The sequence below is a fragment of the Semicossyphus pulcher genome, unplaced genomic scaffold, assembly GCF_022749685.1.
Source record: "Semicossyphus pulcher isolate SPU_LCO1_2020_fin unplaced genomic scaffold, fSemPul1.0.p SCAF_18, whole genome shotgun sequence".
In the NCBI taxonomy this organism is placed as follows: domain Eukaryota; kingdom Metazoa; phylum Chordata; class Actinopteri; order Labriformes; family Labridae; genus Semicossyphus; species Semicossyphus pulcher.
The window spans coordinates 26,748,181-26,762,500 of record NW_027211691.1 but is presented as its reverse complement, the minus strand read 5'-3'; the positions used below and the strand labels follow the sequence as shown (position 1 = coordinate 26,762,500).

The following is a 14,320-nucleotide window of genomic DNA, read 5'->3' as shown; positions in this document are numbered from 1 at the left end:
GCTAGAGTGTGTGTGTGTGTGTACGTGTGTGTGGGGACAGAGGAATACAGAGCGAGATAATCAACGAGATCTATACCAGAATCCTCCTCTGCTGCGTCCTGGCGAGGGGAACAGATCCCTGGTGCATTGTGGGTAATGAGAGCTGGGACAGGGAGCCCATCCGCAGGTGTGTGTGTGATGTCAGGTTACATTTCAGATGAAAAAGAGTGTGTTAATCCGTCCACACCTCTCACCCAACTGCAGAGACACACCTGACTGTAGAGACACACCTCCCACCTGACTGCAGAGACATACCTGACCGTAGAGACACACCTCTCACCTGACTGTGGAGGCACACCTGACTGTAGAGACACACCTCTCACCTGACTGCAGAGACACACCTGACTGTAGAGACACACCTCTCACCTGACTGTGGAGGCACACCTCTCACCTGACTGTAGAGGCACACCTCTCACCTGACTGTAGAGACACACCTCTCACCTGACTGTAGAGACACACCTGACTGTAGAGACACACCTCTCATCTGACTGTAGAGACACACACCCTCACCTGACTGTAGAGACACACCTCTCATCTGACTGTACAGGCACACCTCTCACCCGACTGTAGAGACACACCCCTCACCTGACTGTAAAGACACCCCTCTCACCTGACTGTAGAGGCACACCTCTCACCCGACTGTAGAGACACACCCCTCACCTGACTGTAGAGACACACCTCTCACCTGACTGTAAAGACACCCCTCTCACCTGACTGTACAGGCACACCTCTCACCCGACTGTAGAGACACACCCCTCACCTGACTGTAGAGACAAACCTCTCACCTGACTGTAAAGACACCCCTCTCACCTGACTGTAGAGGCACACCCCTCACCTGACTGTAGAGACACACCTCTCATCTGACTGTAGAGACACACCTGACTGTAGAGACACACCTCTCACCTGACTGTAGAGACACACCTGACTGTAGAGACACACCTCTCATCTGACTGTAGAGACACACCCCTCACCTGACTGTAGAGACACACCTCTCACCTGACTGTACAGGCACACCTCTCACCCGACTGTAGAGACACACCCCTCACCTGACTGTAGAGACACACCTCTCACCTGACTGTAAAGACACACCCCTCACCTGACTGTAGAGACCCACCTCTCATCTGACTGTAGAGACACACCTGACTGTAGAGGCACACCTCTCACCTGACTGTAGAGACACACCCCTCTCACCTGACTGTAGAGACACACCTCTCACCTGACTGTAGAGACACACCCCTCACCTGACTGTAGAGACACACCTCTCACCTGACTGTAAAGACAACCCTCTCTCCTGACTGTAGAGGCACACCTCTCACCTGACTGTAGAGGCACACCTGACTGTAGAGGCACCCCTCACCTGACTGTAGAGACACACCCCTCACCTGACTGTAGAGACACACCTCTCACCTGACTGTAGAGACACACCTGACTGTAGAGGCACCCCTCACCTGACTGTAGAGACACACCCCTCACCTGACTGTAGAGACACACCTCTCACCTGACTGTAGAGACACACCTCTCACCTGACTGTAGAGACACCCCTCTCACCTGACTGTATAGACACACCTCTCACCTGACTGTAGAGGCACCCCTCTCACCTGACTGTAGAGGCACACCTCTCACCTGACTGTAGAGACACACCTCTCATCTGACTGTAGAGACACACCTCTCATCTGACTGTAGAGACACACCTCTCACCTGACTGTATAGACACACCTCTCACCTGACTGTACAGACACACCTCTCACCTCAATGTGAAGACACACCTCTCACCTGACTGTACAGGCACACCTCTCACCTGACTGTAGAGACACACCTCTCATCTGACTGTAGAGACACACCTCTCACCTGACTGTACAGGCACACCTCTCACCTGACTGTAGAGACACACCTCTCACCTGACTGTACAGGCACACCTCTCGCCTGACTGTAGAGATACACCTCTCATCTGACTGACAGGTGTGTCAAAATGTTGACACAACATAAACACCTATGACATGTTTTAAACATATGTTTATAAACTCACATCAACACAAGGTACACAAGACAGAGAACTGACAGATGCACTCTGGGAAATGGAGTCCCAAACTTCATCAGAGAGGAAAAAACAACCAGATGGCCACAACAATCAGTGTGTGTGTGTGTGTGTGTGTTTGTGTGTGTGTGTTTGTGTGTGTGTGTGTGTGTGTGTGTGTGTGTGTGTGTGTGTGTGTGTGTGTGTGTGTGTGTGTGAGGACTCACCCGCCCCACCTCCACCAGGTTGGTAACCATGACGATGGCAGCGGTGTTCTCCTGCCAAACCATCCGCCAGAAATCATAAACAGTCTCCTGCATGGGACCTGAAACACACACATACACATATATAAGCGCACGCACACACACACACACACACACACACGCCAAACACAGACACACATACACAAACAGAGTAAACTTTATATTAGACGGCGGATCAGCAGGCCACACCAGAGCTGTACATGAATTATAATGATGCTTTTAATTAATTCAAAGGAAGCAAGCACACGCACACACACACACACACACACACACACACAGAAAATGTTTTTAATCACTGTTGACAGTCTGTGTTTTGACGAGCTAATTAGTTCATGCTAATCCATTCCTGTCCTCAAGTGTTTTACAGCAAGAATCTGCCAGCACACACACACACACACACACACACACACGCAATAAACACACGCAATATACACAAGACAAAACACACACACAATAAACACAAGATACAACACACACACACACACACACACTCCATATTCATGCTCACAGACTGACGTGTTCGCACAACACTCAGGCTTGTTCAGGGGGATTTCTACCTGGAGAGCTGTTTATGTGTGTGTGTGTGTGTGTGTGTGTGTGTGTGTGTGTGTGTGTGTGTGTGTGTGTGAGAGAGAGAGAGAGAGAGATCAGACTGTCTGCACACTGAAAGTTACATTAGAAACTTTCAGATTAAAAGTTGACACTTTCAACCCTTCCTGTTCAGTTATGGGTGATTTGGCGACCCCTGTGGTCAGTGGAGGTAACTGCAGGTCAGACGTATTAGCACACGTCTATGTTCCCTTTCTGACAGAGTCACTACAGGTCACATAGAGTTGTTTTCAGTTAAAACACTTCTATTTTAACAGTTCATGTGTGATATTTTGTGTGAATCATTCATTGTTTCTATCCACCCGGAGGCTCTGAGGACAGCTCAGGTCACATCCTGACATTCTGTGATTCTGGGCCAGAAACAAAGAATGTATGTGTATTGATCTCTCTGTGAAATGCTGCTGTAGAAACTAAGCTAGGATAACATAGGAGGAGGTCTACTGGCCCCACAGAAGGCAGGACATTAAGGTGTGTTTTCAGCTCTTACCTTGGGTGGCGATGTAGTGGTTGGGTCTGTGGTAGCCCTGTGAGAGACGAGAAGAAATACAGATTAAGTGTGAGCTGCTATAATATTATTACTGCTGTAATATGTATAAGAACAGTTTTATTCTGATGCAGCCCTCTTATAACTTCACTTTGATACGTGCTGTATAAACACTATCATTACATTACAATAATCTCTCCTTCAAACAGCTTCAATGTCCTCACAGAGATAGTAAGATACACGCGTCCTCACCAAGTTAGCAACACAAACACACACACTGACTTCCTCCGTCAGTTTGTTTACAGAGTCAACACCAACCAACACTGTCGTCATGGAAACAGAGTCGACCAGGACGTTTCAGATCGACCTGTGTGTGTGTTACTCACGTCGACGTAGTTGGCGTTGATGTAGTCAGAGCCACTCTCTCCGTCCTGAGGCTGCAGACGCACACGGGAATGGTCATCTAGCGCGCACACACACACACACACACACACACACACACACACACACAAACACACACACACACACACACACAAACACAGAGTTAATTGGTCTGCTCGTTGTCGTGGTGAGGCTGAACATAATCACCTCTAATTAGCTTGTGCTGAATAAACGATCTAATAATGAATTAAAAACTACTTCATTACACAGCAGAGTGTGTGTGTGTGTGTGTGTGTGTGTGTGTGTGTGTGTGTACGCAGGTGATTTAGCTCTATATTGTCTTTACATCCTCATAATCACATTAAACAGTAACAAAAAAAAATAAAACTAAATGCTTTATTACACTTTTTTAGTTTTTCTTTATATTTGATGCTTTTATTTTTATACTTCATTATCAACTTTATTATTTACATCCTGTCATTATTAACTTTATACTTTACATCCTGTCATTATTAACTTTATACTTTACATCCTGTCATCAGTTCAACGCGGATGGTGGTTGAGAGATGGTATCATCATGTAGGTTGTCCAGCAGAGGGCACTGTGACTCAATAGTTCACAGTCCTCTCAGCACTGTCTGCAGTACATGTAGCACAGCAGCTGAGCAAACACAAGTAGAGGTCTTCACGGGTCTACCGAAACCTGAGGACCTGGACCCAACCCGGGACCCAACCCAGGACCCGGACGGGTTCGGGTCCACGTATAACATGGGAAAACGGGTCCGGTTGGGACTCGTTCTATAACTGCAGGTTCCGGGTCTGTTCAACGTTATCTGTAATACCCTACTGGATCCGGGATGACCCGACAGTGATAAGAAAGGGATCATGAATAATAAAGTGCTGTGTGCGTCTGTGTGTGTATTTGCATGAAAATGTGAGGTATATGAAGTGGAAAAAAATGGAAGACCAGAGCAACAACAAGTGAGTGGCGTGTCACGTGACTGCAGGTTCAGAGAAAAGTTGAAGCCAAAGCCAGTAAAGATGGATACCTTCCTCGCTCATGTGATAAAGAAGGCTTAAAGAAAATGAAAATAAAGAGGTAAAACCTTTTTTATGCAAATTGTGGACAAAGACGATTAGAAAGTAAACGCAGTGTCACACGTGTGTGTGGCTTCTAAACAAGCCACACATTTGTCATCCATCTGTGTGACAGCAAGTGGACTTTTAATCTGAAAGAACTAGTGGATTAACATCTCTGTTTTTATCAACACGACATGGATAACAGGAAATGGATGTGCCTTATGAACTTTCTTGGCGGAGAATGGATTATCTGCACGACCAGGCACAGGGGAGAAGGCTGCGTCACACAGGTGCGACAAAACAGTTTGTTTTGACAGCTGACTAGAGATAACTTGTTGATAGCAGTCAGCTGTGAAGTCGGTGCTGATTGGGTCAGTTTTTCCCGGCTGGGGTCGGGTCCGACATAACTCAGGTCGGGCTCAAGCTTTCAAATAATAGATGGGTCTGGTTCGGTTCCAGGTCGCTCAATTACCAGGCTCTTAGGGTTTGGGCGCGAAACTTTGGACCCGTGAAGACCTCTAGAAATGAGGGCTGGTTGACAAGTGTAGAGTTAGAGTCCACGTGGGCTGGTCTGTTTACATTCTTTGTACCAGCTGACTTTTCACTGATGTCAGTGTTTGTGTTTCACATCAGTACGTCTCCATTAATGGTACATGTGGTGTTTCATGCCTCACGTTAACTAACAGAACCTGAAGAGCGACGAGAGACTGAAAGCCTTCATATTCATTAATTATCTGTTTATGTAACAATTAAAAACTGTCAAATAAATACATTCAAATAACAGACCAGAACAGGTCTGCTGCCTGCAGCTGATTGGCTGTCACTCCTGCCACACACACCAGACTGAACACACACACACACACACACATGGGTCACAGTGATGTGTGTAAGTGTGTGTGAGTGTGTGTGTGTAACTGGCTGGTGTGAACATGAAGTGTGTCCCTGCAGGCTACCACAGCTCACAGCGGCCTCTATCAAATCTCATTAACATAATGACACAACCACAGGACAGTGTGTGTGTGTGTGTGTGTGTGTGTGATGGTTGGTTGATCGTAGCCAGCAGCTGAAACTGAGCAGCTGTCACATTAGCTTTCTGGGACGTTAGCACATTAGCTTGAGGAGAAACATGATGTGTTTGTAGGACCTGGAGCTGCTGACATGAGATCTGCCAGATGGATTAAAAAAACAGCTTCCTGTCGGCCATGTTTGAAAACTCTGCAGATTCAATGAGGGAGAACAGGTGTGTTTGGATCACAGCGTTCACCTCAGTCCATCACTGATACTTATCTATCCCTGGACATCAACACCAACAGTACCGACCAGAATAAAGTGTTTCTATGAGTTATCAGCTACACGCGCTAGTCAGGCCAGTGTGCACCAAACCCCATTCACTTTTTTAACACTTCTACAAGACGTCCTCTTTGTTTTACTGCATATACAGAAATATCCCAAGTCAGTCCACAAGTCAACAAGTCAGTCAGCATGTCAACAAGTCAGTCCATAAGTCAGTCAACATGTCAGTCCACAAGTCAACAAGTCAGTCCACGAGTCAACAAGTCAGTCCACAAGTCAGTCAACAAGTCAACAAGTCAGTCCACAAGTCAATCAACATGTCAGTCCACAAGTCAACATGTCAGTCCACAAGTCAACATGACAGTCCACAAGTCAGTCAACATGTCAGTCCACAAGTCAGTCCACAAGTCAGTCAACATGTCAGTCCACAAGTCAGTCCACAAGTCAACAAGTTGGTCCACAAGTCAGTCCACAAGTCAGTCCACAAGTCAGTCAACATGTCAGTCCACAAGTCAGTCCACAAGTCAACAAGTCAGTCAGCATGTCAACAAGTCAGTCCACAAGTCAACAAGTCAGTCCACAAGTCAATCAACATGTCAGTCAACAAGTCAACAAGTCAGTCCACAAGTCAGTCAACATGTCAGTCAACAAGTCAACAAGTTGGTCCACAAGTCAACAAGTCAGTCAGCATGTCAGTCCACAAGTCAACAAGTCAGTCAGCATGTCAACAAGTCAGTCCACAAGTCAATCAACATGTCAGTCCACGAGTCAACAAGTCAGTCCACAAGTCAGTCAACAAGTCAACAAGTCAGTCCACAAGTCAATCAACACGTCAGTCCACAAGTCAACATGTCAGTCCACAAGTCAACATGACAGTCCACAAGTCAGTCAAAAAATCAACAAGTCAGTCCACAAGTCAGTCAACAAGTCAGTCCACAAGTCAGTCAACAAGTCAACAAGTCAGTCCACAAGTCAATCAACATGTCAGTCCACAAGTCAACATGTCAGTCCACAAGTCAACATGACAGTCCACAAGTCAGTCAAAAAATCAACAAGTCAGTCAGCATGTCAGTCCACAAGTCAACAAGTCAGTCAGCATGTCAACAAGTCAGTCCACAAGTCAATCAACATGTCAGTCCACGAGTCAACAAGTCAGTCCACAAGTCAGTCAACAAGTCAACAAGTCAGTCCACAAGTCAATCAACACGTCAGTCCACAAGTCAACATGTCAGTCCACAAGTCAACATGACAGTCCACAAGTCAGTCAAAAAATCAACAAGTCAGTCCACAAGTCAGTCAACAAGTCAGTCCACAAGTCAGTCAACAAGTCAACAAGTCAGTCCACAAGTCAATCAACATGTCAGTCCACAAGTCAACATGTCAGTCCACAAGTCAACATGACAGTCCACAAGTCAGTCAAAAAATCAACAAGTCAGTCAGCATGTCAGTCCACAAGTCAACAAGTCAGTCAGCATGTCAACAAGTCAGTCCACAAGTCAGTCAACAAGTCAACAAGTCAGTCCACAAGTCAATCAACATGTCAGTCCACAAGTCAACAAGTCAGTCCACGAGTCAACAAGTCAGTCCACAAGTCAACATGACAGTCCACAAGTCAACAAGTTGGTCCACAAGTCAGTCAAAAAATCAACAAGTCAGTCCACAAGTCAAGTCCTGGACCAACTAGTCTGGACCAACAAGTTTGGACCAACCAGACTGGACCAACTAGTCTGGACCAACTAGTCTGGACCAACAAGTTTGGACCAACCAGACTGGACCAACTAGTCTGGACCAACAAGTTTGGACCCACCATTCAGAACCAACCAGTCAGAACAAACCAGTCAGGACCAAGGTGGAGCAAAACCCTGGAGAACCACACGTGTGCTACAAACCGCTTCAGAACAGATGGATGTTGTTTGATGGACTGTGTTCTCGCTCACACCTGTGTTAGTTCATGTGTATTAGTATTAATAATGTCTCTGTGCTGTTACTGAAGCTGCATGTCTCTCTTTCAGAACCAGGCTTCCACAGTGCCGTTGAGCCTGGCAGTCGCCTCTGAATCACAGGTTTAAGACAGACAGAGTATGCTGGGACGTACAGGCGATGATGTTTCCGTAGCGGTTCTTCATGCGGTTCTCGTCCTTTTTGGCCGAATCCCACGGAGCCGATTGTCCCTCAAAAAAACTCTGAGAAGACAAAAACAGAGAGTTTGTGTAAAAGATCCGAGTGATGAAATTCAGAGAATGACTCCATGAATAATGCAGAGGATGTGTTTGATTTCTCCCCCTGAACACACACAGACGTTCGTTTACGCTCAGAGCAGATGATTAAGTCCAATTATGAGAACGAGGCTCAGAGAGAAGCCGGAGGCGTCCAAACACACTGAATGTTCTTCTTTTACTGCGTTTAAAGTTCTCCGACTGTTCTGTGCTGAAACAACATTTTACTCTGTGTGTGTGTGTGTGTGTGTGTGTGTGTGTGAGAGAGAGAGAGAGAAAGACAGGAAAGACAAACACCTCAATCATAAATCATACAGTCACATTTTACCTTTATCTGTCTGTCTGTCTGCCTGCCTGTCTGTCTGTCTGTCTGTCTGTCTGTCTGTCTGTCTGTCTGTCTGTCGGCCTGTTTGCCTGTCTGTCTGTCTGTCTGTCTGTCTGCAGAGTGATGAGGGAGTTCACACTTTGATCCACAACAGGTTTCCCGGGTCGCTCATTAAAATGCCTGCAGACAGATGTGTGTGTGCGTGTAGGTATGTGTGTGAGTGTATGTGTGTGTGTGTGACAGCAGTCTAACAGCTCCAGACATCCATCAAACTGAGAGGTGAGTGATGTCACACACACACACACACACACACACTCAGCTTCATGATTGACAGCGAGGAACAAAGAAAGGAAGAAAATAAAGAGAAAAGAAGGAAATGAACTAATGACTGCACTCTGACTGTGTGTGTGTGTGTGTGTGTGTGTGTGTGTGTGTGCGTGTATGTGCGTGTGTGTGTGTGTGTGTATGTGTGTGTGTGTTTTCCCACCATTTTAGACTATGCTAAAGCTCAAGCTAAAGTGAATGCTACCTGCCCCCGATATGTTATTATGGATGATTACTAATTACTCAGGTGTGTGTTACATTCAGTGTGCAGGGCTCCGTTTCACAAAGCAGGTTCAACAAACTCTGAGTCTAACCCTGAACTCTGAGTCGATCTACTCTGAGATAAGAAACTCTGCGTTTTCGATTCCAGAACAGCTGATCAGAGTTAGTTCAATCAACTCTGAGTAGGTTCAGCCGGAGTTAAGTGCGTGCACGCTGACTGTAAAAAGCCAGCATTAATGGAGCCCCGATACCACGAGTCACCATGGCAACGGTACACAAAAAGAGGTCCTCCTACGTCACACCAGCGGAGCTCGAAATCCTCACGCGGACGTTCAGCGAATACGAGCATGTTTTTAGAAACATAAAGTAACACGGCTGCAGCTGCAAAAGAGAGAGAAGCGGCTCGAGTGAACGCGTCAGTTTGAACTGGTCTGTTTATTTAATACTTCATCACGACCGGAAGCTAAAATGTATATTAATTTAGGAGCAATGCAGCGGGAGAGAAAAACATACATGGAAGCACTTCATCATATTTTAAATATGAAACAGATTAAATATCATTCAGTGGCTGTTTTAATGTGCATCAGCTTTATCCCTAACATGATGCTGACTTCACATACATTATAATTCATGTTGATTAAACTGAATGTGTTAGTTTAAAAAAAATAAAATCCAATAACTTACGGCGTCTTATCTGAGCGCTCTCAGCAGTGGTGGTGGAAAATCTACACATGATGACTTTGACGCAGATTTGTCTCTTGATTTTTTTATCATAATAATAAAAGACTTTTGCAAAGCGGTCAGAGCAGCACAGAGACGCAACGTTTCTTCTTTTAATTTGTAACCGCTCAAACACGCGTGAGACGGGCTGAATGAACGAGGAAGTGAATGAGGGTTTTATATTCTAAAGGGAGGACCTGGTCGCGACCAGGTGAGGTTCATAGAGTCTGTTACTACGGTAACTGACCGAGAGCTTAAGTTACCTCTCTCTGTGAAACAGGCTAGAGTTACCCCTCTTTCTCTGGTTTGAGTTACCTCCCTTTGTGAAACGGAAAACTCAGAGTTTCTCTCATTTCAGGGTTAACAGACTCAGAGTTTTCAATAATCCTGCTTTGTGAAACGGACCCCTGGTGTGTTGCTGTGACACAGGAGATCCTTTTCCTGCTCCTCTCAAACACTTCGGAAACACTTGAATCAAACAGCTGGGGAAATGTTTCAATCAAACAAACATGCTGGTCTGGTTGTTAGCAACAGAAGGATGGAAGCTAACGCTCATGATGGACACAAACATGGTGAATCGCAGCCTCAGTTTGTCTCTGCATGAATGCAACATATGAGTCACAGTGAAACTGTCCATTTCTCTAAAAGACACAAATCTGAATAAGATTCGTAACACGCTGTTATCAGAGTCCATCAGAGGCGTTTGCAGGAGACATGCTCTGTTTCAAAGATTCTGGATTTGACCTTCAGAGTGTATGTATGCCCCGAGCTGCATGTTTTCCTAATATGACCCACTAAGGACACCTTTCAAAGGGGTTTTATGTTCTTAATCATGTTTTTCATAGGTCAAGTGTTCCATGTGTGTGTCCTTGGATCCATTTGTTGGAATCGCCAACGTACAGCTTACAGATATTATATTCCATGAAGAGCTTAAATCTGCCAGCAGACCGATTTCTTATCATTCATTCCTCCAAAGTGGCTGCACTGATCGATCTTCAAATTAAATGTAGTTTTCACTTTGAACTACAAAGACAGCCCTCCCCAATTACTCACAATTCAGTGGACTTATGACCCTTAGCACATCGGACCCTGGGACCATTGGACCCTGGGACCTTTGGACACTAGGAGCTTTAAACCCTGGAAGTATAAGAGCCTGGGAACATAGGACCCCGGCAGCAGAGGACCCCTGGACCATATGACCCTTGGAGCTTTGGACCCTGGGACCACTGCATCATGTGAAAATAGGACTCAGGGAATATTGGACCCCTGAAACTCTAAACAACAAAGGACACTGGGTACATAGAACCCTGTGAACCTTTGACCCTGGGGGCATTGGATCCATGGGAACATTGGACCAAGAGGTCATTGGATCCTCAGAACATAGGAAGACCCTGGATAATAGGAACCTGGGAAAATAGCACCCTTGGACCATTGGATTCTTGGAACATAAAACTCTAGGAACATATGATCATGGGAAGTAGGACCCTTGGAACATTGGTCTCATGGAACATGGGACCATGGGATCATAGGGCCCTGGGTACATTGGACCATTGATTCAAAGGATCCTGGGGACATAGGACCCCAGGAACAGATGAGCCTTGGAACAAAACTCTTGGAACATTGGACCGTGGGATCACACTATCGTGCATTAATAAGACCTTGGACCCCAGAAATTATGGAACAAAGGACACTGGGTACATAGAACCCTGTGAACCTTTGACCCTGGGTACACTGGATCCTGGGAACATAGGCGGAAGAGATCATTGAACCCTGGGTACCGTTTGACCCTGGGAACTTTGAACCTTGGATGTATAGGAGCCTGGGAACACAGGACCCCAGCGGCAGAGGACCCATGGAACTTAGGAACCTGGGAACTTTGGACCCTGGACTGTAGGACACTAGGAACTTTTGACCCTTGAGAATTGGATCCTGGCTACATACGACTCTGGGAACACTGGACTCACGGAACTTAGGACCATGGGAACATAGGACCCTGGGTACATTGAGCCATTGGAAGAAAGGATCCTAGGGAAATAGGACCCTTGGAACATAGAACTCTGGACCCTGGGAATGTAGACCCCAGGGAATATGGGCCCCTGGGACACGGTCGTGTTCCTGTGTTGTCTTCAGGGTTTGTCAGCAGGAAATGAGAAATTGACGGTTACCTCTGTGACTGGAAAATTAAGCTAACACAAACTGAGGCTATTTGAATCTAAGCTAACAGACAAGCTACAGTGCTAATGTGTGTGGGTGTGTGTTGGGCGTTAGCTAACTAATCTATTTGACAAGAAACAGGATGTTAAGAATCTGAAAACCAAGAAGGTGTCTTACCTCGTTAAGCTGTCCAATCAGATTAATTAGTAATGGGGAAGCATGGAGGGAGATAACAATCATCAGCTGCTCGTTATTCATCAGATCTACTCAACTCAACACTGCAGCACTCAACATCAGTAATCAATGAATAGATCAATCACAGTTTGATCTACAGAGAGGGATTAAAACCACAAGAGAGTCGAGACTTTCTTTTTAAAATCCTGAGACTGAAGTGGGACCTGGTGTTAATCATCTGGCCCTAATCCTCTTCCACACATACGACTGAGAGCTGATTTAATCATCAGTTATTGACTTTGACTGAATCAATCAGAAGATCAGAGAGGAATGAGGAGCTGCTCATGACTCATGAGAGAACCACACAGCAGATGTTGAACAACATTAATGAAGTCATCATGTGTTCATTTCATATACTAAATGTTGCTTTTATGTTACGTCATAGATATTTCAGATGTGAGTATTAAAACCAGTAACACCAGTCTGATCCCAGTCTGGAGGTTTACAGGTTCACTCCTCAGTCTGTGCTCTTACAGATTGTTCATACTAAACACATGAATACATAATACTAATACATCTTTGAGTTGGAATATTTTAGAGGGACTGAAACGCTCTTTGGACTTTAAAACACTGTGATAGATAGAAATAAGTAACAATAGATACATAAAGAAACAATGAGAGTTCAAAATATGATCATTGGTCGTTTCATAATGTATCTATTACATGTTTAATATTTTGACTAGAAATATACTGTTTGATTAATTAGTGATATTTAAATCAAGTTGTTCCTAAATTAATATCAATGCACACAAGCCGCCTCTTTGGTCTGCTTTTGTTTAAAGTGTTTATATAACTTTATTATTGTAACCTAAAAAATATGATTTTATTTTATTAATAATTATAATAATATTAGAACCCAGTAAAAACATCACTTCCTGTTGTGATCATGTGGTCTGTTTTTCTGACCGCACACACCTGAGCACAGCGCAGTCATACTGCTGAGTATGTATGACAGACAGACAGACAGACAGACAGACAGGCAGGTAGGCAGACAGGCAGGCAGGCAGGCAGGTAGGCAGGCAGACAGACAGGCAGGTAGACAGGCAGGCAGGTAGGCAGGCAGGCAGACAGACAAGCAGGCAGGCAGGCAGGCAGGCAGACAGGCATGTAGGCAGACAGGCAGGCAGACAGACAGGCAGGCAGGCAGGCAGGCAGACAGGCAGGCAGACAGGCAGGCAGGCAGGCAGACAGGCATGTAGGCAGACAGGCAGGCAGACAGGCAGGTAAGCAGGCAGGCAGGTAGGTAGGCAGACAGGCAGGCAGACAGGCAGGTAAGCAGGCAGGCAGACAGACAGGCATGTAGGCAGACAGGCAGACAGACAGGCATGTAGGCAGACAGGCAGGCAGACAGGCAGGTAAGCAGGCAGGCAGGCAGGCAGGCAGACAGGCAGGTAAGCAGGCAGGCAGACAGACAGGCAGGCAGGCAGACAGACAGGCATGTAGGCAGACAGGCAGGCAGGTATGGCAGACAGGCAGGTAAGCAGGCAGGCAGGCAGGCAGGTATGGCAGACAGACAGGCAGGTAGGCAGGCTGGCAGGCAGGCAGGCAGACAGACAGACGGACAGACAGGCAGGCAGACAGACAGACAGGCAGGCAGGCAGGCAGACAGACAGACAGACAGTGGAAGAACTCCTCACTAGTAACTTTCTGCAAATGGAGGGTGAAAATACTGTGTGCGTGTGTGTGTGTGTGTGTGTGTGTGTGTGTGTGTGTGTGTGTGTGTGTGTGTGTGTGTGCTCAGTATGTATAATGGATCAGCCCTAAGGGCAGCCCGCTAGCAGTCAACCAGACCTGAGCATGCACGCGTGTGCACACACACACTCACACACACACGCATGCACGCACGCATGCACGCTTACACACACACACACACACACACACACACACAAACACACACACACACACACACACACACACAAACACACACACACACACATATATATACACACGAGCCATTCCTTGT

The 14,320-nt window shown here is 46.0% G+C and overlaps 1 protein-coding gene across 3 annotated transcripts in view; it reads right to left on the bottom strand.

The window, feature by feature from the left end:
- The window catches only part of LOC138595723 (receptor-type tyrosine-protein phosphatase mu-like), a 155,801-nt gene that overhangs the window by 10,682 nt on the left and 130,799 nt on the right, over window positions 1-14,320 (bottom strand). For all 3 annotated transcript variants that reach the window (XM_069667100.1, XM_069667101.1, XM_069667102.1), the window contains 4 exons: window positions 8,258-8,345; window positions 3,796-3,872; window positions 3,413-3,449; window positions 2,281-2,378 (listed from right to left, as the gene is read on the bottom strand). In XM_069667100.1, the coding sequence (XP_069523201.1) occupies window positions 2,281-2,378; window positions 3,413-3,449; window positions 3,796-3,872; window positions 8,258-8,345 (300 nt within the window). The remainder of the gene's footprint in view (window positions 1-2,280; window positions 2,379-3,412; window positions 3,450-3,795; window positions 3,873-8,257; window positions 8,346-14,320) is intronic.